This window comes from Crocodylus siamensis, chromosome 2 (genome assembly GCF_052110815.1).
Source record: "Crocodylus siamensis isolate JL-2025a chromosome 2, ASM5211081v1, whole genome shotgun sequence".
NCBI lineage: Eukaryota > Metazoa > Chordata > Crocodylia > Crocodylidae > Crocodylus > Crocodylus siamensis.
Window position 1 is genome coordinate 67106693 of NC_143396.1, and position 20002 is coordinate 67126694.

The 20002-nt window shown below is 40.6% G+C and overlaps 2 protein-coding genes across 5 annotated transcripts in view; one reads left to right on the forward strand and one right to left on the reverse strand.

Moving 5' to 3' along the window:
* UFSP2 (UFM1 specific peptidase 2) overlaps positions 1-14233 on the forward strand; it is a 31185-nt gene extending 16952 nt beyond the window's left edge. For all 4 annotated transcript variants that reach the window (XM_090036089.1, XM_090036090.1, XM_090036092.1 and 1 more), the window contains 5 exons: positions 1701-1865; positions 3678-3802; positions 5972-6048; positions 7026-7150; positions 13919-14233. In XM_090036089.1, the coding sequence (XP_089892215.1) occupies positions 1701-1865; positions 3678-3802; positions 5972-6048; positions 7026-7150; positions 13919-14005 (579 nt within the window). In that variant the 3' untranslated portion in view covers positions 14006-14233. The remainder of the gene's footprint in view (positions 1-1700; positions 1866-3677; positions 3803-5971; positions 6049-7025; positions 7151-13918) is intronic.
* On the reverse strand, positions 14234-17482 carry ANKRD37 (ankyrin repeat domain 37). Its single transcript, XM_090036095.1, has 4 exons — positions 17167-17482; positions 16637-16728; positions 15686-15915; positions 14234-15336 (listed from the first exon to the last, which is right to left on the reverse strand). The coding sequence occupies exons 1-4, from the start codon at positions 17329-17331 to the stop codon at positions 15314-15316; spliced, it is 510 nt and encodes a 169-aa protein (XP_089892221.1). The 5' UTR covers positions 17332-17482; the 3' UTR covers positions 14234-15313.
* Between the last annotated feature and the right edge of the window lie 2520 nt (positions 17483-20002).

Sequence of the window (20002 nt, forward strand, 5' to 3'; positions counted from 1 at the left end):
ACTGTTGCAACATGGGATGCCCAGGCAGAGGATAGAAGATGGAGGCTTAACATATAAAATGGAAACTTGACATGACTTTGGTCAACCATAATAATATCCATATGAAACAATAAAAATCAATACAAAAATGATGGTAATACAATATACAACAGTAAAATTAATACAAACCTAATAATAGTATAATGTAAAACAGTGGATATCCAAAACCAAAAACTTGCTACCAAAATAAAAATGTTTAAAGCTTATCTTACATCTTAGCTTACTTATACTTATCTATGGGGAATAGAGAGGGAGAGAAAAAGTCAGAAATGGCTGGGGAAGGGGAGTGAATGCAATAAAACAAAAACTGCGGGTTTTGCTACCTCATGACCCAGCTGGGAGAGCTTCGAGCCGTGTCCCTGGTGCCCACATGAATAAGGAGCATGGGATGGTGGTCTGTGGGCTGGAGGAGCTTAGGGATCCTCTCCGCAATGTCTTGGATGCGGGCCCCTGGGAAGCAGCAGACTTCCCGGGCTAAGGGGTCAGAGCAGCAGATTGCCCCCTCAGTCTCCCTCAGGATGGAGTCTCCCACAACAAACACTTTACATTTTGTCTTGGGGAGAGCAGGGGTGGTAGCTGCAGTTGAGCCTGGGTTGCCTGCAGGAGCAAGAAAATTGCATGGATCTGTTCTACTGATCTTGCAGCTCTTTCAGGTTCTGCTGCTGACATTTTACATTTATAAGTTTACCCGACAATTTTCGTTTACAAGTGTTTTGTTAAATGCTTGGCTAAATGTCTTTGTTAAATGTTTGCATGGTAAATAGGGGCTACAGTATGAAATAAAACATTCAAGCAACTGATAATGATTGGCCAAAAAGGACTGCAGGTGTAACTGTGACCTGTTAAGATAATGCACAGCACTTTGATGAACAGGGTACACGGTACCCTTATTCTAGAGCTGGATCAGAAATGCCTATTCTGTCACTTAACTGGCCTCTAGAATTCGTTAGGTTTGAATTTTTCCTCTAACAGAAGTCTTTAGTATATCAACTAAAACTATGCTTCACTGTTTCTAAAGTTACAGAAAATTGTTTAAAATTTCAATGATAGGTAGCCATTAAAGATCAATGGTATATTTTAAAGGATGAATATTAAATTATTAAAAAAAATACTAAAAGCATGTTCTTATAAAAAAAAATAAAAACAACTCTCCAAGATATTACAGAGTATGGAAAAATAAAAAGTCCTACACCTGATTTAGGGGTGTAGGTTGTAGCTGTGTTGGTCTAAGGACATAGGCAGACAAGGTTTTTTGTGTGACTCTGATATCTTTTATTAGACCAACTTAAATAGTTGGAAAACAATTATTAAGCAAGCTTTTGGGTTCAAAAACCCTTCGTCAGGCTAAGGAAGTTTCAGCAGTCCAGGAAGAGCACACACTAACTGCTGAAACTTCCTTAGCCTGACGAAGGGTTTTTGAACCTGAAAGCTTGCTTAATAATTGTTTTCCAACTATTTAAGTTGGTCTAATAAAAGATATCAGATTCATGCAAAGAACGTGGTCTGCCTACACCTGATTTACACATTCATTATGTTTCTAAGAAACCTAATCCTTAGTTTGATAACCAACAGCACAAGAACCTAAAGCAAATGATGAATATTTTCTGTTTCCCCAGACTCTTATTTGTTGTTATTCAGTGATGTATTCTTTTTCTGCACAGGTGTGTGTGGTACATGGTATGTATAGTTATCACCATTATATGCAGGATCGGGTAGATGATAATGGCTGGGGTTGTGCCTATCGGTCTTTGCAGACTATCTGTTCGTGGTTCAGACACCAGGGGTACACAGACAGACTGATACCAACACACCAGGAGATTCAGCAGGTACAGAAATGGGCTGCATTTCACATGTATTTACATAATTCCTATAGGTAATGCTATAGAATTTTTTGTTAGTAGTATTTCATTCATTTTTATTGTGCTCTGTAAAACGAATGTTTAAATGTTTTAATTCGTGATGGTAGTGTTGGAGTGATATTGTGGCCATGATGGTAATTTGTGATGCTGGTCTCTAATTTTTTTTCATATTTGTTACTTACCAGGTTATGTAAGACCTCAGAAGCATTACTTGTAGAAAGTTTTGTTACAAAAGTTAGGGAAAAATAATAATGATAATAATTAAAATATGTGTGTGTGCATTTGTAGTAAATGGCATAAAAATAACTGTCCTTTAGTTCAAAACAGACCTGTTTGGATTTAATTTATTTTGGTTAATATTCTCTTAGATGCTCAAATTGTAATATAAAAGCAAAGCATGAACCTGCAGTGTTTGCAAGATGTGAGGACAGAAGGGCAAATGCATCATGTTAAAATCAGTTAAGATACCTTTTCATCCTACCATTGAGCATGAGAGGATTTTACTTTCTTTTTTAAATGTTCCTGGAATTAACATTCTCTCACTGTTTGAGAGAAATCTATATGCATGTCTCGATATATTGGCTTGTGTAAGCATTTTAGGAGAAAAGAGTACATGTTTAAGTAGCACTATTCATCCAAAGCAACACATTGAACGTTTGTCTTTACAGCCTCATGAAAGTAGGGCTTTGTGATTTATTTATGTATGTAAGAAGCATTTAGCAACATGTGGCTAACTGCATGAAAGAAGGCAAGAGATTCACATTATGCTTGCCTACACCTATAGACACTCAAGTACAAAATCTCTGTTCAATTGCTTCCTAACCCTAACAGCATCTGAGTTCATAGAAGCCTGTTTAACCAGTAAAGTTAACATTTCTGTCAAAATGTCTTCTTCTGGGCACAGCAGTCCAGGAGTGCTTCATTCTTGATAGTGCTGAGTTACTATGTGCCTATTTGACTGTTTCCTTATTTTATTTTACATTAATTGAAGCAGAAAACCAATCCTGTCTGTCTCTTTCACTAGTACAGGTCCTAATCACTAATACCCAGTGTCACATTCATCTGGCCCTGCAGGCTGGATGAGTGATGTGGGACAGGCCAAATGAAAGGTGAATGGCTAGCCCTGTGGGCACTTGAGCAGGGCCAGTGCGCAACTGCAGCACCCATGCAAGGTACACATCCTGGGCTCTGTATGCAGGGCTGATTCAGTGTGTGTGACCTGTCACCTGTAGCCCAGGGGCAGCACCAGATGCAGCCCACAGACTGAATCTTTGATACCCCTGCACTGTATTGTGGAGTTGTTTTTTGTCTCCTTCCCTCATTCAGTGAATATTTAATTAGTCCTTGCAACATAAACAAGCTCCAGTAAAAGGGCATAGTGAGAACTTAACCATAGAATACCCTACAATTTGGTGATTGAAGTGTGTGTCTGGGATATGGGAAATATGCATTGAAATCTTCTTAGGGAGAGGAGGGAGCATTCACCTTGTGTCTAATATTTAAGATGGTATTCTAATCTATAGATACGTAGAAATTAAGCAACGTTGTTCTTAGGTGGTGTTTACATAGTATTTCCAGACTGGAATACAAATTGTTACTATATTTAAACAGGATGTTTTGTTGTTAAATCAGTCGTACCCATATTTAATAGCTGTTTTTGCTTTTGACACATTAGGTTCCAAAAAGGTTATGGTATATGAAAATTAAGTGTGTAATATAGACAGAAACTGAAGAACTGTCTATTACAAATTGTTTCTTTTTCTGGTGGTGGTTATAAAGGCCCTCGTTGACGTTGGAGACAAACCAGCAGCATTTGTTGGATCACGGCAGTGGATTGGCTCTATTGAGGTACAGCTTGTATTGAATCAGCTACTGGGAGTAACATCAAAAATACTGTTTGTCAGGTAACTACCATTATTTACTAATTTTGTTGGTGTTATTTTTCAGAGGGAAGTAACATAGGAATTCTAATTTAAAAAAATATAGAATAGTGAGATATTGAATCTTGCATTACATTGTCATGAATTCGTATCCAGAGGAGGATTCTTGTCCTTCATGTGAAGAAAGGGGAGTTCTGTTTAAATGCAGGATGTCTGTTTGTGAAGTGCTTCCTGCAGGACTAGCACCTAAGTCTGCATTTACTATAAACAGTTTAGTGACCTAAATAACATGAGCTGGAAGTGTGTCTAGTTTCAGTGCTCCATCACAAACACTAACTCTCAACAGATGCACTTGTTGGCAATGTCATTAGGAGAGCGTAAGTGTATGAACATGAGAAATAATTTATTTTTTCATCTGTATAGCTAGTTTCTTCATTTCTAATTTGTATCATGTTTTGTTAGGGGCATATGAATAGTTCTTACTATTAGTATCTGTCCTTAATTTGTGTAATAGAGGGAAAAAAAGAACTTTAGCTTCTAGATCCAATAATCTGGCTAAATTTGGCATTAAACTAAACATATTTTAGGAAAAGAGCAAGGATGCACAGTCTTCTAACTACCCTATGAAAGTATTACTGTCATGCCTACAAACTCCCCTAGATTCCACTTTTATATACAGGCATACCTCGGAGATATTGCAGGTTTGGTTCCAGACCACCGCAATAAAGCAAATATCGCAATAAAGTGAGTCACACAAATTTTTTGGTTTCCCAGTGCATATAAAAGTTATGTTTACACTATACTGTAGTCTATTAAGTGTGCAATTATGCATTATGTCTAAAAAAAACAATGTACATACCTTAATTAAAAAATACTTTATTACTAAAAAATGCTAACCATCATCTGAGCCTTCAGCGAGTCGTAATCTTTTTTCTGGTGGAGGGTCTTGCCTCAATGTTGATGGCTGCTGACTGATTAGGGTGGTGGTTGCTGAAGGTTGGGGTGGCTGTGGCAATTTTTTAAAATAAGACAATAATGAAGTTTGCTGCATTGATTGACTCTTCCTTTCACGAAAGAGTTCTCTTTAGCATGCGATGCTGTTTGATAGCATTTTACCCACAGTAGAACTTCTTTCAAAATAAGTTCGCCGTCTTATATGGGTGCGGTTCGTGGCGCCCCAAAACAATTACAATAGTAACATCAAAGATCACAGATCACCATAACAAATATAATAATAATGAAAAAGTTTGAAATATTGCGAGAATTACCAAAATGTGACACAGAGACACGAAGCAAATGCTGTTGGAAAAATGGCGCCGATAGACTTGCTCGACGCAGGGTTGCCACAAACCTTCAATTTGTAAAAAACGCAATATCTGCGAAGCACAATAAAGTGAAGCGCAATAAAATTAGGTATGCCTGTAGTAATATAGTATGCAGGATGACCCCAGCCAGACAAACTTGTTAGTTGTCTCCATTTAGACTGATTTCTACTACAGCTCTCCTAAAAGGGCATGGTGGTACTGATTCTAAATGTCAGGGAAGTAATTCATTTTTTCAGTAGTTTGTGCTGTAAAGTTTTCTTTATCTTGTAGTAGCACTCGTTCTTCCTTTAGATGCTCTGCCTGCTTTCTAGATGCTGTTTTACCGGTTCCCAGAAATGGGGCTTCAGCTCAGTTGCCTTAGGCCCTGAGACTGATGTTGATCACCTGCCCACACCCAACTTGAGAACACCCTTCCCAGAGCTCTTACCTTGTGGGCAGTCTGGGTTTACAACTTCACCTCTTCCAGAACATGTGATGGTTCAAACAGATGGCTGCCTAGACTTGCGGGTTTTTTGTAACTTTACTAGTCGCATAGAAACGTGCAGATCTAGATAAAATCATCAGATCTCCTGAACGTGTTTCCTTGTCCCAGTGTCTTCACCATTCTTGGGTGTTTTATGTCCTTAATTTGTAGTATCCAGTTTTTCCCAGCTAACAACCCACTTCCAGTGCAAATCTGACTCTTCCAATAGAATATCTAGACTGTTTCCTGTAGATGCTACAACGCTTAGATTATTTGCTGTAAAGCAGGGCAGTGTGTCTTCTGAGTGGCAGAGGGCCATGCATACCTCATCAGCCACCCCCCCAACCTAACTGCACATAAGATGCTAGTAAGGATGCTAACAATAATGTTGTGTTCCCTACCTAGCCAGGGTTCTGAGTTAGCTGCTCAGGGAAGAGAACTTGCCAATCATTTCAAGACTGAAGGAACTCCAGTTATGATTGGTAAGCATACTGATAATGAAGAATGCTCACAAATGTCAGTAGGAGAAAATGAATACTTAAATATAATTTGGTTTCTTCTATTCCACACTGGCCTCAAGCTGGTCACCTGGTTTGTAACCTCCTGGTGGGGAGATGAGGTGGACAGGTGCTATTTCCCTTTTGGTGCTTTAACACTAGTCCTTTTGGATACCATCTTAAATCTGTTTAAAAGCTAACCATGGTGTGTGCACAATGATATTTGCTCCAATTTTATATATATGTATGTGTATATTTTTTTTTAATCTTTTTTTTCTTACTGCTTACAATTTGTTAATTATCATATTGTTTTGATTTTTAGCATTTATTTTTGGGGAACTTTCTCATGCTGGTTTCCCCTTGTAGAACTGACCCTTTTTACAGAGACTGGACAAAACAAGTATACTTGATAAGTTCTTATCTTTATCCCATAGAGCTGCTGAGGGTTATATTGGGTAGTGCTGACATGGGAGAGACTTTAAGAAACCAAATTAGTGATATGTTAAATTTCTTTTTTGTAGTAAGCTCTGCTTTTTTTTTTGTACAATATTGTTCTCAGTTTGGCTATGTTTATAGTTTCAGTATGATTTTTTTTTTAATACCCTTGAGAAGAAAGCTGCATCTAGGTCTATGTCTGCAAACCTAAAGCATGAACATACCCAAATGACAAGGTAGAGCTGCACTTTATAGGCTAACTGAATCAGAGCTTTCATGAGCCACAGTTTGCTTCATCAGATGCTGTGATAGCATGATTATGATAGCATCTGATGGTGAGCTCTCGCTCATGAAAGCTTAAGCATCTCTAATTCAGTTAGTCTATTAGGTGTACCTCTACTTTGACTTCTGCCTGACTTCAGACTAACACAGCTACCTACCTCTCTTTACATTGATAAGCAAAAGATAAAATGCAAGTCTATCAAAGAATACAGTTCTGAATTATTTAATATACTTTTTTAATCCAGGTGGAGGTGTTTTGGCTCACACAATCCTGGGAGTGGCATGGAATGAGATTACAGGAAACATAAAATTTTTGATTCTAGACCCACATTACACAGGAGCAGAAGATCTGACTGTTATCTTAGAAAAGGTGAGAGCCTAATGTTGTTTTGTTTTATTTCATTTTGGGTTTTTTGCAACCTATATATGTTAACATAATATGACCAATATTGAAAGAGATTGAGGTTTTTGACAGAATAATTTAATTTCTCTTAAAACTCTTTAGTGTACAACATTTAGATATATTTACAATTTATTATATGTTATACACACACAAATCTCTCTCTCTCACATCCTTGCATGCAAGCAATTTTTTTTTTAGCCAGAAAAGGAAGTAATTTGAGATTTAAATGGTTTATGTACAAGTCATCCCTGCATAGGTTGCTCAAGACTTAGATGGAGAAGTGAGCTGTTACTGTGAGGGAAATGCTGATCCTGTCTATAACAACCAGTCTGTAGGTCAGGTGAGCACACATACCGGTTTAACATACAGTTTTAGACCAGTAATTATCAACCAGGATGTTGGGGCACCCCGGGGTGCCTCCATATATTTTGAAGGGTTCCATGAGATGTGAGGAGATAAGTAAAGTGTTAGGAGATAAACAGATAGACTAAGCAGATAAGCGCTGGATGAGGCAGGTGCCTTGAGTCCAGTGAGGGGTTGCCTAGAGTACAAAAAGGTTGATAACTACTGGTTTAAATGCTCCTGACCTCTGGAGCTTAAATTGGCAAAAGGAAATGTGGAGGTGATTAGAACAGTTAAGTTCACAGTAGGTAAAAATGTTCTTTACTTACCTACAGACTGAACAGTCCCAGTGCTGCTACATTTTTAATGTGTGTTTGTGTGATCTGTCATAATTTAATACACAAACTAATTCCAGTATTTTTGGAGAAATGTTACCTTAAATTAGGAAACCATCTTTTTTTTACACTAAGACAAATAATTTATACTTTTAAAAAGAGCAAAGTGTTCAAAGACCCAAAACTATCGCTTCTCACCCCTTCCTTCCCAATTAAGTTTGTCTGTCCCCCAATACAAATGGATATGACCAAAGCATAGCCAAGAAACTGGTAAGGAGCCACCTTAATAAAAAAGGTGATGTGGAAACGGTGATAAAACTATATATATATGCATGTTATATATGTGCACATATATATAAATGCCTTATTACGGTTATATTTTATATTATATATGTTGTGTGTGGGTGTATACTATATATAAAACTAAATATATATAGCATATATAATATAAAGCATAGATAATTTTTAAACGTGTGTGTGTGTATAAATATAAATAAAAATAAAAGATGCAGGGGGAAGGTAAAAATAAATGGCAATGAATACAAAGTAGAGGATATATATATATATATAGAGAGAGAGAGAGAGAGTACTATTCAAGTGGTTGAGACCAGACCTGAAGAAAGATGCTTTATGTTCAAAAGCTTGTTTAACATCTCTCCCAACTTTACAATTGGTCCAGTAAAAGGTACCACCAAAACAAACCTTGTTCCTAAAATACATAGGCAACTAATAAAAGTAGCCAAAAGAATCAATGACATATCAAGGGCAAATTACATTAAGAAATAATAAGAAATGTTTAAAAGTCCAAGTTCAGATATCAGTGTATTGTTAGCTGTAGATGGTAACACTGAAAGTGGTGATGTTAAAGAAAGAAGTGGTTCAACAGATATTTGTGTTCTGTATTTAGAATGAAAAAGAAGGATGTATCCATCCCAATACAGTGCTGTTGCTGGAGTAGAAAAATTACCATTCTTAATAAAGAAGGATATAAAATTATATCTGCTAACATTTAAAAATATTTTAATCTAAACGTTATAAAGAACTAGCTGGATGCTCCCTATGCCACTGATGTATCACTTAGCAAATCTTGGAAAAATAGAAGAATTCCAGAATATGGAGGACTGCCAGTGAAGTTCCAGTGTTTAAGAAGAATAGAAGTGATGACCCAGGGAACTGTAGTCATCACCAGCTAATCTGAGGTTAATCATGATCATTTGGCACACTTTTGAAATTAGAAGCAAAGCAAAAATATATTAATACCAGTCAGCGTAATTTTATTAAACTGAACTTGTCAAACAAACCTGTTTGTTCAGACAGGAATAATCTGGTTGATAAGAGCAATTCTGCTGATATTCAGTACTATATCTGGATTTCTCCAAGTCATTTGATTCTATGCCATATGACATTTTGATTAAGGAGATTGCATTATAGGGAATTAATGGGGACATTTTAGATTACTGATTCTCAACCAGGATGCCAGTGCACCCTGGGGTGCCACAAGATCTTTTGAAGTGTGAGGAGGTAAGTGCAGGTTCAGGCTCTTGCCTGCCTGGCCACTTCCCCACCCCCACTGCCTGGTCCCCTTTCAATGAGATATGCTCTGTAATAAACTAATTTTTTTAATGGAGTACTGCTCAATTCACAAAAGTTACAGTGGGGTGCATTGAGTCAAACAAGGGGTGCCTTGAGTCTAAAAACGTTGAGAACCACTGCTTTAGATAAAGTAGACAATAGATAGGTCACTAACAGATCTCAAAATGCAACTCAATTGGAAAATATGACTGGTTAGATTTGTTTCTATTTAGGGTTCCCCTAGGATTTATTCTGTATTATTTAATACTTCTATAAACAATCCAGATGATGATGTAACATATCTGCTAGGGACAAAATTCTGTTACCCTTTATGGGCCCAAATGACAGTTTTCCAGACATGGAAGTGGTGTTTTTGGCACTTGCATATTACACAAGTAATAGAATTGTAAAGTATGGACATTTAGCTGTCCACACAGCTACTGAATATGTTCAGTAAGCTGCCCACTGGAGAGGCAGGTATGTAGCTACATACATGTGTAGACTGGACATGCATAAGTCATAATATACTGCTTGGCAAATCCTCATGACTAATTGTGTTGGGAGGTATTGAGGGGGGTGTTCTCCCATGCTTTATCTCAGTAGCTTAATTGTTAAGGCACTCACCCAGGAAGCAGGAAACTAGGTTCTAGACTGCTCAGTGCTCTAGTACAGTCCTGTAGCCATCATGTCACAGGCTAGGCATTATCTAGTCACCTCTCCAGCCCTCCATTCAAAGATGGCACTCTGGGGAGTCAAGAGAGGGAGATGCATGGGGTCAGGGGGAAGGGAGGAAGCTAGCAGGTGCATCTCAATGAGATGGATGCTGCTCTTGAAGTCAGCAGGCCATGGGTTCTAGTATGGGGCCTTGCTCCCAATGGGATAGAAATTTCTCTACTATATTCCATCCATTTTATGTAATGAATATTAAATGCAAGGTGCAGTGGACCAGGGTGGAATTCCATTTTGGAAAATGGTGACTTATAAAAGGATGTAGGGATTGTTATAAATCATTTCAACACAGGTTAATGTAATAACTAATTATATTAAAAAGAAATATTAAGTAGGAGTAGGGAAGTAAAGTGCACAGGTTGAGTGGGCCAAAAAAAACATTTAGAGGTCCACAAAAATATTCCAGAGAGCTACAAAACATGCCTCAGAGAGTGAAGGTTATGGAGCTCAACTTAAAGGGTAAGAAAATCCAGTGTTGGGGAAATTGTTAAATATGTTCAACCTCAGAGTGAAAGGTTTCCTACCTAGGATGGTAATAAGATAGTGGAACAGCTTACTCAAGAGGCAGTAGATTAACTGTTGCTTGGAGTTGTTAACATGAGATTAATTGCCTTCTTAACAGAGGTGCTTTATTCTGGCTTCTGAGAGAAACTGTTGCCCTATGTACAAAAAATGGGAAAGGAGTGATGACTTAGATGTTCTTGGTGATCCCTTATGGCTTTGAAATCTGTGAATTTCATTTTTCCTGCTCATCTGTTTCCTTCCTGGCCTTGAGGAGAACTGTTTTGCCCAAGTTACCAGGAAATGACTGATGATTTTTTTTCCTTTCTGCAGTTAGGCCCCTCCCCCCCCCTTTTTTTGGCTTCATGTGAAGTATCAGAGATTGGTCATAGCTGGAAGCAGGATGCTGGGCATGGTGGACAAATGTTTGTCTGTAACACCTCAACACCTGTTTCTTAAGGCATTTGTCACATGCTTTTTACTTACATATGCAGGGTTTAAATCAGTTACCAGATTTGGGATCTTGCAGGATTTTTTTTTACCAGGTCTGGGTGACGGGCATCTTCAGGTATTTTGCTTTTCTAACTTGTTCCAAGCCTAGGCATCAAACTCAGGGCTGAGGATTCCAGGAGATGGTCTGGCAGTTGGGCATTTTGAGGTCTAATTCCTGCTGGTATGGTACACTAGCTGGGGTCATGTGGGCATGTCATACCTAATGACATCCCTCTCATTGTGGGGACTTTGGGCATCAGTATCTGCATCTGACCTCTGTTTATCTGTATAAAGGTGCGTAAAGATGAGATTAAAAAAAAGTTAGGATCAAGTAACCAAATAAAGAAGGAAAATTCCATGCTACTGCAAGACATTTACTAGGGTCAGAAATATCCACTAGATCTTAAGTATAAGATCTTAGGGGTCTTAGCTATACCCCTAAGATCTTATACTTGACTCTGTAGTGCTTTCACAGCTACCACAACAGAGCTGATCATACATCTGCCATGAATGCAGATGTAATTTTACTTCAGAGTAAAATCTGAAGGGTCATATTTGACCTGGGGGGAAGTAGGCAGCAGAGTCCCCCAGGGCTCGGTCCTTGGGCCTGCACTGTTCAATTTCTTCATCAGCGATTTGGACGACGGGGTGAAAAGCAACCTGTTTAACTTCGCTGATGATACCAAAATTTGGGGTGAGGTGAGCACTCTAGTAGGGAGGGAAAGACTGCAGCAAGACCTGGATAGGTTAACAGGAGTGGGCTAACATAAACAGGATGCGTTTCAACACTGACAAGTGCAGGGTGCTGAACTTGGGCAGGAGTAACCAGCAGCACACTTATAAGATGGGAAACTCCCTTCTTGAGAGCACGGAGCCAGAAAGGGATCTTGGAGTCATAACTGAAAAAAAAACCACAAAGGTTCCTTTAGCCCCCTCCCCCCCTCCATGTTGAAATGGGGTATGAAACAAGCCTTTTAGCTAAACATCCTTCCTTAAGAGAAAGAAGCTGTTAAACCTTCAAAGACTCTCTCAGGCAGTGCAAAAGAACTGGAAGATTATAAGAGACTGAGAATACTTGAAGGACTTTTTCTTTTTAAAGCCAATTTGAGCAAGTACCCACAAAACTTTGTGGGTATCATTTGGCTCTTAACTGTGTAGTCTTTATATCTCAGAAGTTAACCATGTAATAGTGTTCTGAATCTGCAGACTGGCAGTTTCGGTGTCTTCGCTGTTTCTCTTAGCTTTGCCAAGTTGTAGCAGAGTGAAATGTATCAGTGGGTTTCACTTCAGTTCATCCTGCAGGTTGGGTGACTGTGAGTCACGCCGTAGTTGTTCCAGAGAATTACAAGGAGGAGGGGCAGGAATTGGAACTATTCAGTAAGAAAGGGATCTTAAAAATGGGAGGCTGTGAGAATGGAAGGGTTCCAGAGTAGTATATTCACTGTGGCATCAGAAGGCTCTGGACTTCAGGAGACAGAGTGAGAGCATATTTTTTGCAGTCTCAGCTTTAGTAAACCTATTTAAATAGGAGCTCAAGTTAAAAAACAGGATAGCCCTGACTAGGGCCCAGAAAAAACACCTGGATAAGAATCCCACCCTGCTCTTTCTACCCAGAAGCTAAATTTGGGCAAGTCACGGAGACCCACACTACTCTATTCCCCTTTTATAGCTGCTCCTCACTAGCATAGCAGGTTTTTGGAGACTTTTTTCAAGACCCGAGACTGGTCTGGTCATGGTATTGAACATTTCATAGTTAACTAAAATAATAAAATATAATAGATCCATGGTTATCTGAACTACCTTGAAAAGCACTTGCCTAAGAGGCATTCAAATAGCTGAATTTGTTTGGTGAAGTAGTAACAAGGTTTGTGAGAAGTGCAGTATTTTCTCTTCATTCTGTCTACAACTGTTGCTTTACCAGCATTTCCCAAACATTGTGGGTTTACACCCCCTAGTAGTAAAATCAGGCACTCTCATGCCCCCCTACTTCAGCTGCTTCCCATGTCTATCATCAGTTGGCAGTGAAGGGAATCAGTGGCAGGGCGAAGCAGGGGGCGGGGCTACCACTGACTGCTGTCATGATTTGCATATGAATGGGAGATGTAGCTGTCATCAGCTGCACACTGAGCATGCTAACTTAAGGTGGCTTCTTACTTGGAGTACTAGCTGCTTTGGATGCTTTTTTAAGGTACCTAGCTCTCCTGTGCCCTGAATCTAGATTCCACTCAGGACCAGACGCTCCTATTGGGTGTCTGAAATGCCTAATGTTTCTGTCTTTCTGGTACCTAGCTTTCTGTCTGTAGGCTCCATTTCTGCATTTGGTGTAATTAGTAATTACAAATTACAGCTCCAGCCCCACAGGTATTTACTCATGCTCAGTTTTAAGAAAGTGAGGTGTCTCAATAACTTAAATAAAACTGTTCATGTGATAAAAAGTAACTTCACATGTAAGTTTTGACAGCTGTAAAGTTCCAAGAAGTTTCAAAGTAGACTTGTCTGTTTTTGAAAACATAGTTTGACAGTACTTGATTTGATACAGAATTAAAAAAGAAACATAATATATCATTTCAAATCATCATCATCAGAACAGAAAGTAGCAAGTGGGGTTAATCAGCTTATTAGCTGTTGGGCCAATCGAAAGTAGAAACTTTGTAGTTCAATTAATTCAGTGTAGGCATAATGAAAATTTTCAGACATAATGACAAGGCGTTTTTGGCTGTAAACCTGTCTTACAGAGAATTTTACTTTGCTTTTTTCTTTACAGGGTTGGTGTGGATGGAAGGGTCCAGACTTTTGGATCAAAGATGCTTATTATAACCTGTGCCTACCTCAGAGACCAAAAACAATATAAATTCCAGTTCTAAAAATCATGTTAAGCCAGACTTCTTAGTCAATATAGTTAGAGCTGGCTTGTTTAAAATGAACGCACAAGGTTTTTAGAAAACCTTCATTTCTTTTCAGCTGAAATAGTATTTTGCCAGTCAAAGCCAAGTTGAAGTACAAATAATATATGAATATTTTCTGTGGAGATTAGGCAAGCTTTTGTAAATAAAAATGTTTAAAAAGTGAAGAAAAATAATTTGTATTTAATTCTGTTTTTATTAAGAAGCTGACCTTTCCATTTCCACCTGGCTGGACTAAGAGAAACTTATTCATAAAGCATTTTTCAGCACAAAGCATTCTTCAGTGTTTTACAAAGTCTGTGTCTGCTCCTTCAACCTTTAGCAGTGATACATAATATAGTGCAGCTCCTGATTGCAAGTGGCTCTTTACCTTATCACCTACAGTTTCTTGAAAACTATTTTATTGCATGCTTTGGCTAGGGTTTTCCCAGAATTATGAATAATAGAATGTGTGACCTATTGCTGTCAGTCATGGTACAAGTGCTAGGGGTGCCATACATAATAATAATAGTTCCGCATTGTTATAGATTAACCAGCGAGGCTGCATTACTATACATTTAGCTATTTAATTGTAGTAGTTCAAGACAAATTGATACATACATTTAGTAAACACTGAAGAGGTGTATTGGTTTTAAAAATATTTTCCTTGTTGGCCTGTACTAGAGGTTTCTCTTTGAGCTGCCACAGTTGACAGAAAGGGTGTCTCCTTGCGATTACTGAAGTGGCTCTTGAGTCAGTAGGAACTGTCATTGCTTTACTTACATGAAAAATATTTCTGTTGCTGATTACGGTGGACAGAGCTGAGTAGACTAGCTTTGGCTCCATAGTGAAGTATGGCAACTTTTCAACAGCATCTAGTAGTACCACAAAACATGACAGATGGTAGAGCTGCTATAGTACACAGTGTTATTTTTCTAATTGTTATTACCTTGTATACAGTGCTTTGTATAGGAGGGGTAGAGGAAAACAGTTTAAGTGCTAAGTATTGTAAACTTAAAGGAGACAGCCAAGAAGAGAGTATGCTATACATATTAGTAGTCTAGACATACATATATACACATTTACAGCTGTATGAATACAAGTATTCTAGAAAAACAATCGGTCTTCTCCAAGAAGTAAAAAAAAAAGTAGTGTTTCCTCCTTCTCAGAAGGGGATAGCATAACTGTTTATATTGGGCTGCTTAGTTTATAGTCCAATACCATGTCTGCAGATTTCAGATTCTTCTTAAAGAGTCCTTTCACAGTTGCAGGTTTCCCTAGTTGCAGTCGGATACAAGATCTGGTCAAATAAAATTAAGAAGTTTACATAAAAAAGGCTTCATGTGAATTAAAACACAGAATTGTAAGCTTTCTCCTCAACTATAAAACAACTTCTATAACAGTATATCGCTACCTGAGACTTCATGTAACCATTTTTATTTTGCTATGGGAAATATCTCCTCAGATCATTTATTTTTTCTACAGAGCTTAAGTCATCTTTGTGTAAACACACAGGAAAAGGTCTAAGCATCACTACCACCACTATACATCTGTTACAAAAATTAGTAATGCATGCAAGTATAAACTTGGGTTTATCCTAGCCCACGGTGTCTTAATATTTAAGGTAGATAAAGCCATAAGCTACATACCATTTAATCTTCTTCTCTTCCTATTTATTGGTCCATTAATTCCAGATTCTCTTTTCTGACCAGCTGGAGCCTCTCTTGGCAACCGACAATTGTCACTGCAGGAGTAGCCAGATTGTTCTCTCAGTTTCATGTTCCGAGTATGTTTAATTGTTGTGAGGAACTTGGCACATTCCAGAAATCCAGCAGCCAGCGCTATGTCTTCTGCTGTCTGCCCATCATTATTGCACAGGCTGAAACACATAAAATGAACAGCTAGCGGTCAATTCAAATTTAGAGTGCCTACGACCAGGCATTCACCATAATTCCTAGCTAAAATCTTGAGAGGAACAGAAATAAAGTTACAGATAAATTGGAACAGGAAAGTATTTAAGGTATAAGGCATGAAGAAAAAATGGCTGAGAACACAAAAATAGGAGATGGAATGCAAAGCTTATCTACTAAAGGAATAATGTATTGGTTAAGCTCCACCCAACAGCTGTGGCAAAGAGGTTTTTCCTCTAAACCAGAACTAAAAAGGTACAATTAAACTGTGTGTGTATAGTACAATTAAACTATGTGTGTATATAACAGCTACTGTGATTACACTTTTTTTTTACTTATCTTTTTTAAACATAAGTGTGCACAGGCAGGTTGCTCTTGTGCTTATGGACCAAATACAAAGTTTGAACAGAAGAACTTGGAATGGGCTTCCAAGGGAGGTGGTGCTCTCCCCTGTCTTGGGGGTCTTCAAGAGGAGACTGGACAAGCACCTGGCTGGGGCTGTCTGACCCCAGCGCTCTTTCCTGCCTAGGGAAGGGCATTGGACTCTATCTACTAAGGTCCCTTCTGACCCTAAACATCTATGAGAAATTTCTGCATTAAATTCATTTTGTGTTCATGTCTAGAGACCCTAGCAGAACAAGTGCTTTGAAGGCTAACCCATGAATTCATTGGATGTAGCGGTCTACTCACTCAATTCTGGCGTGGCTGGCTACCAGCAAAGCAAGACACTCCAGGCTCCCAACTTTAGCTGCCTTATGAATTAGTGCTTCCCCAAGGCAGTCCTAAACACGGAAGGAACAAAACAAAAAAAGAAGACAGCTTCTGTTAAGAGGGAGGAAACGCTTACAAGCTTTTCCCATCAATATCTAAAGCTACTAGTCTGGGTGATCATTAGTCCAGAAAGGGTCTAAAAGCCTGTCGCGAGCTAAGGCTGAAGCCGGTTCCTTTTTCCTGCTTCCCCTTACTTTTTCAGGGCTCATCTTTACACGGTTCAAGCGTCAGCCCCGTTGGGAGGAGCGCAGGGGATCGAGCCCTGCCGGCGCGCCCAGCCTCCAGCCCATGCCCCGAGGAAAGAGGCAGCCGGGGGGCGACGCCGGGCTTCTGCCCCGCCACGGCCACGAGGACAGCTGCAAGCAGGGCAGGAGCGGGGGGGAGAGAGAGGCTGACCCGGAGCAAAGCAAGACGCACGGGGGGCAGAGGCGAGCGTCGGCCGCGGCTACCTGCTGGTTGGAGTCGGCGCCCGTGCGCAGCTGCCAGAGGAGCAGCGAGGCTTGTCCCCCGCGGGCCGCCAGGTGCGCCGGGGACTGGCCCGACTCGTCGGCGGGCGCGTTCACGCTGCAGCCCGCCTGGAGCAGGGCCCCCGCGCCGCAGCCGAGCGGTAGCATGGCCCGCTCTGCGCCCGGGCTGGGCGGGGCCGGGGCGGTGCGAGCACAGGCGCACGTGTGGGGCGGCCCGCCCGCAGCAGCGCGGCCATGACGCACCGGGTGGCTCCACACGTCCCGCACACCCCGGCCGGGGCAGCTGCAGCAGGGTGGGAGGGAGGGGGCGGCTGCTTCCCGTGGGCCCCGGCGCCGCCCCGGGCTCCCCGCCAGCGGGGGGGCTGTGTCCTGTTGCACTGCTCGGCAGCCGGGAGAGGGCACAGGAGCGGGGCTGGCAGGAGAAGGCTGCTGAGCCACCCCCTCCTGAGGCAGCGTCACCCCTCCCCGGACAGCCGGGCTGGGGCGAGACTTGGGGACAGCCCTGTTTTGAGCTGGGGCTGGGTTGGCTGCCGTCCTGAGGCCCCTGCCAGCGCCCCGCTATGATGCTGGGCCATAATTGAAACTCTGCGTAAAGTGCCCTCGGCCCTGACACAGCACAGTCCCCTAGCCTGAGGCAGGATCATCCATAGCCAAACCGTGGTAAAGTTGCCATCAAGCTGGACTGGCTGTGCCGGGGGGCGGGACCCCAGAAGGCTGCAGCGCCATGGGAGGATACAGGACTTCAAAAGGGAGAGTGCGGCTGCTGTGGGGGCTCTTCACAGACAACCCCAAGCTTCTTTGTCCCCCCTTAGAAGAGAAACTAGAAGCTTTACTAATATGCTAACGGCCTAGCCTTGTGTTATTCAGTTAAAGATCAAAGCAAAACCAAATTAGTGGAATGGGCACTCATTTGCTAGATAATTATTCAGTTAGAAAAAAAGGCAGCAGACAAGGCAAAAACAATAGCCCCCAGATATTGTGTCATAGTTACCTAGTATAACTAGTCGTTACAGTTAAATGGACTTCTCTTATTCAGATTTGTAAAACAAAATCTAATCATCTTGGCAGTGCATTTGCTGTCAGTCGGGTCAGCAGCTGAGTTAGTGTGAAGGCACCTGAGTTAAGGTTTGTAGCTAGAGTTAAAAACAGACTGCAGGGCTGTGAAACAGAAGAGAGGTGTGCCCAGGAATGGTTAATAGCACAATTTAAGAAGAAAGGATAGTGGAATATCAAGACCATTAGAAAGGAGAGAGGCATGGGCAACTGGTGCCTCCCGAGTCTGGGGGGCTCCCCCAGCAGCCGGTTGCCAGCAGCAGCGGCAGTGCTGGCTCTCTTGGGCCTCTGAGGTGCCACTGGTGGAGCCAATTTCAGGAGGGGCATTAGTGGTCTCTGTGCCCCCCTACCAGCTGGAGTACTCACTGTCAAGGGGGGAACCAGCGCTCTTGAGGACACATGGCCCCCTATAGAGAGAGGGTCATTAATACCTGTGGAGTTACATTATCAGGAAGCAGGTAGATTTTTCTGAGCTGTGAAGTTGATTGGCTTCCTTTGTTCTCCCTGAATAGAAATGTCACTGCCCTTCTCAAGCAGTTGGTTTTAAAGTTTGGGTGGAGCAGGAATCAAAGAGGGGTGCACCATGCTGCCCCTAGATCTGCCCCTGTGCACATCCCAGCTTTTCCTCCCTTGTAGGTTCATGCCGTCTAAAACTCACCCTTGCAGAACCAGAACTGTTGCTTTCACTTCCTCTGTTACAGCCTTTGAGACTCTTAGATGTTGGCACACAGTGAGCACATACATGCAGTCACATTCGGTGTACGGACCTGTCTCCATTGCCGGAGAGAGTTCCTGCCTCCCCCCACACGCACATGCACACACAGCAGGTGCTGCCAAGAAGCACAGTTGCTCGACAACCACATTTCAAATGTGGGGATAAATTTGTACCCTTTCGCTGAGCACAGTTTCAGTGTCTGCTCTGGGAGGGATGTTTTTATACTTAAAAAAAAATATATGGTAGACTTTCTCATTATAGCTTCTTAACTAGGGTACCTTAAGATCCTTTCAAGGGTGAAGCTGGATGCCACACTATATTAGCACCGTTAGCTCTGCAAGAATATAATTTACCTGATAAAGCCATAGTGTTAAAAACATTTTGACCTGTTGCAGTCTTTCTGAGCTCTTCACAACAGAAGAATCACTATTATTTTTCTGTAGTCAAAAAATAGTGAAAACTAGAAGATTTTCCAAGGGGTGCCTTGAGTCTAAAAATGTTGAGAAGTTTGCTTCATAGGCTGCTTTCTGTGCAACTTTTTAAAAGTTGTGTAACAATATTAAATTAACTATATTAAATAAATGGTCCTTTTCATAATCCTGCTTGAAAGTTACTTCCTATCTTGTCTGTGTTATAAATTACAGCTCTGAAAGGAGATTCAGTTACAACTAACTTCCCTTCATACTGGTAATTAAAACAATCTTGCCATACAGACAGGATTATCCTGTGATTTAACTGTGTCTATGAATTATACCTCAACTTTGGACATTTTTCAGGCTTTACATCTTGAAAAAGAATTCTTAGCAAGCTTTTTTCATTTTTCCATGACACATGCATACTTACTTGGTGTGGAAGTTATTCATAACTGTTCATGTTGTAGTATTAAAGGTTACTGAATCACTTGTGGGAAAAAAATTAAAACTGCATGAACTTGATATTAGGAAGAAAAAGTAAAATATGGCTGCTGGGAATTTCAAAGGTACTTTTAAAATAACTAAATTAGTATTATGCTAGACCGGGGTGGCCAGTCTGTGGTATGCATGCTACAAG

Bases quoted from the DNA above. Each gene is read 5' to 3' on its own strand.
- ANKRD37 (XM_090036095.1), bottom strand. From the start codon at position 17,331: ATGCTACCGCTCGGCTGCGGCGCGGGGGCCCTGCTCCAGGCGGGCTGC. The intron at 16,729-17,166 runs GTAGCCGCGGCC...TTCCGTGTTTAG, and splicing joins GCGCCGACTCCAACCAGCAG to GACTGCCTTGGGGAAGCACT. The intron at 15,916-16,636 runs GTGAGTAGACCG...TATGTGTTTCAG, and splicing joins GCCAGCCACGCCAGAATTGA to CCTGTGCAATAATGATGGGC.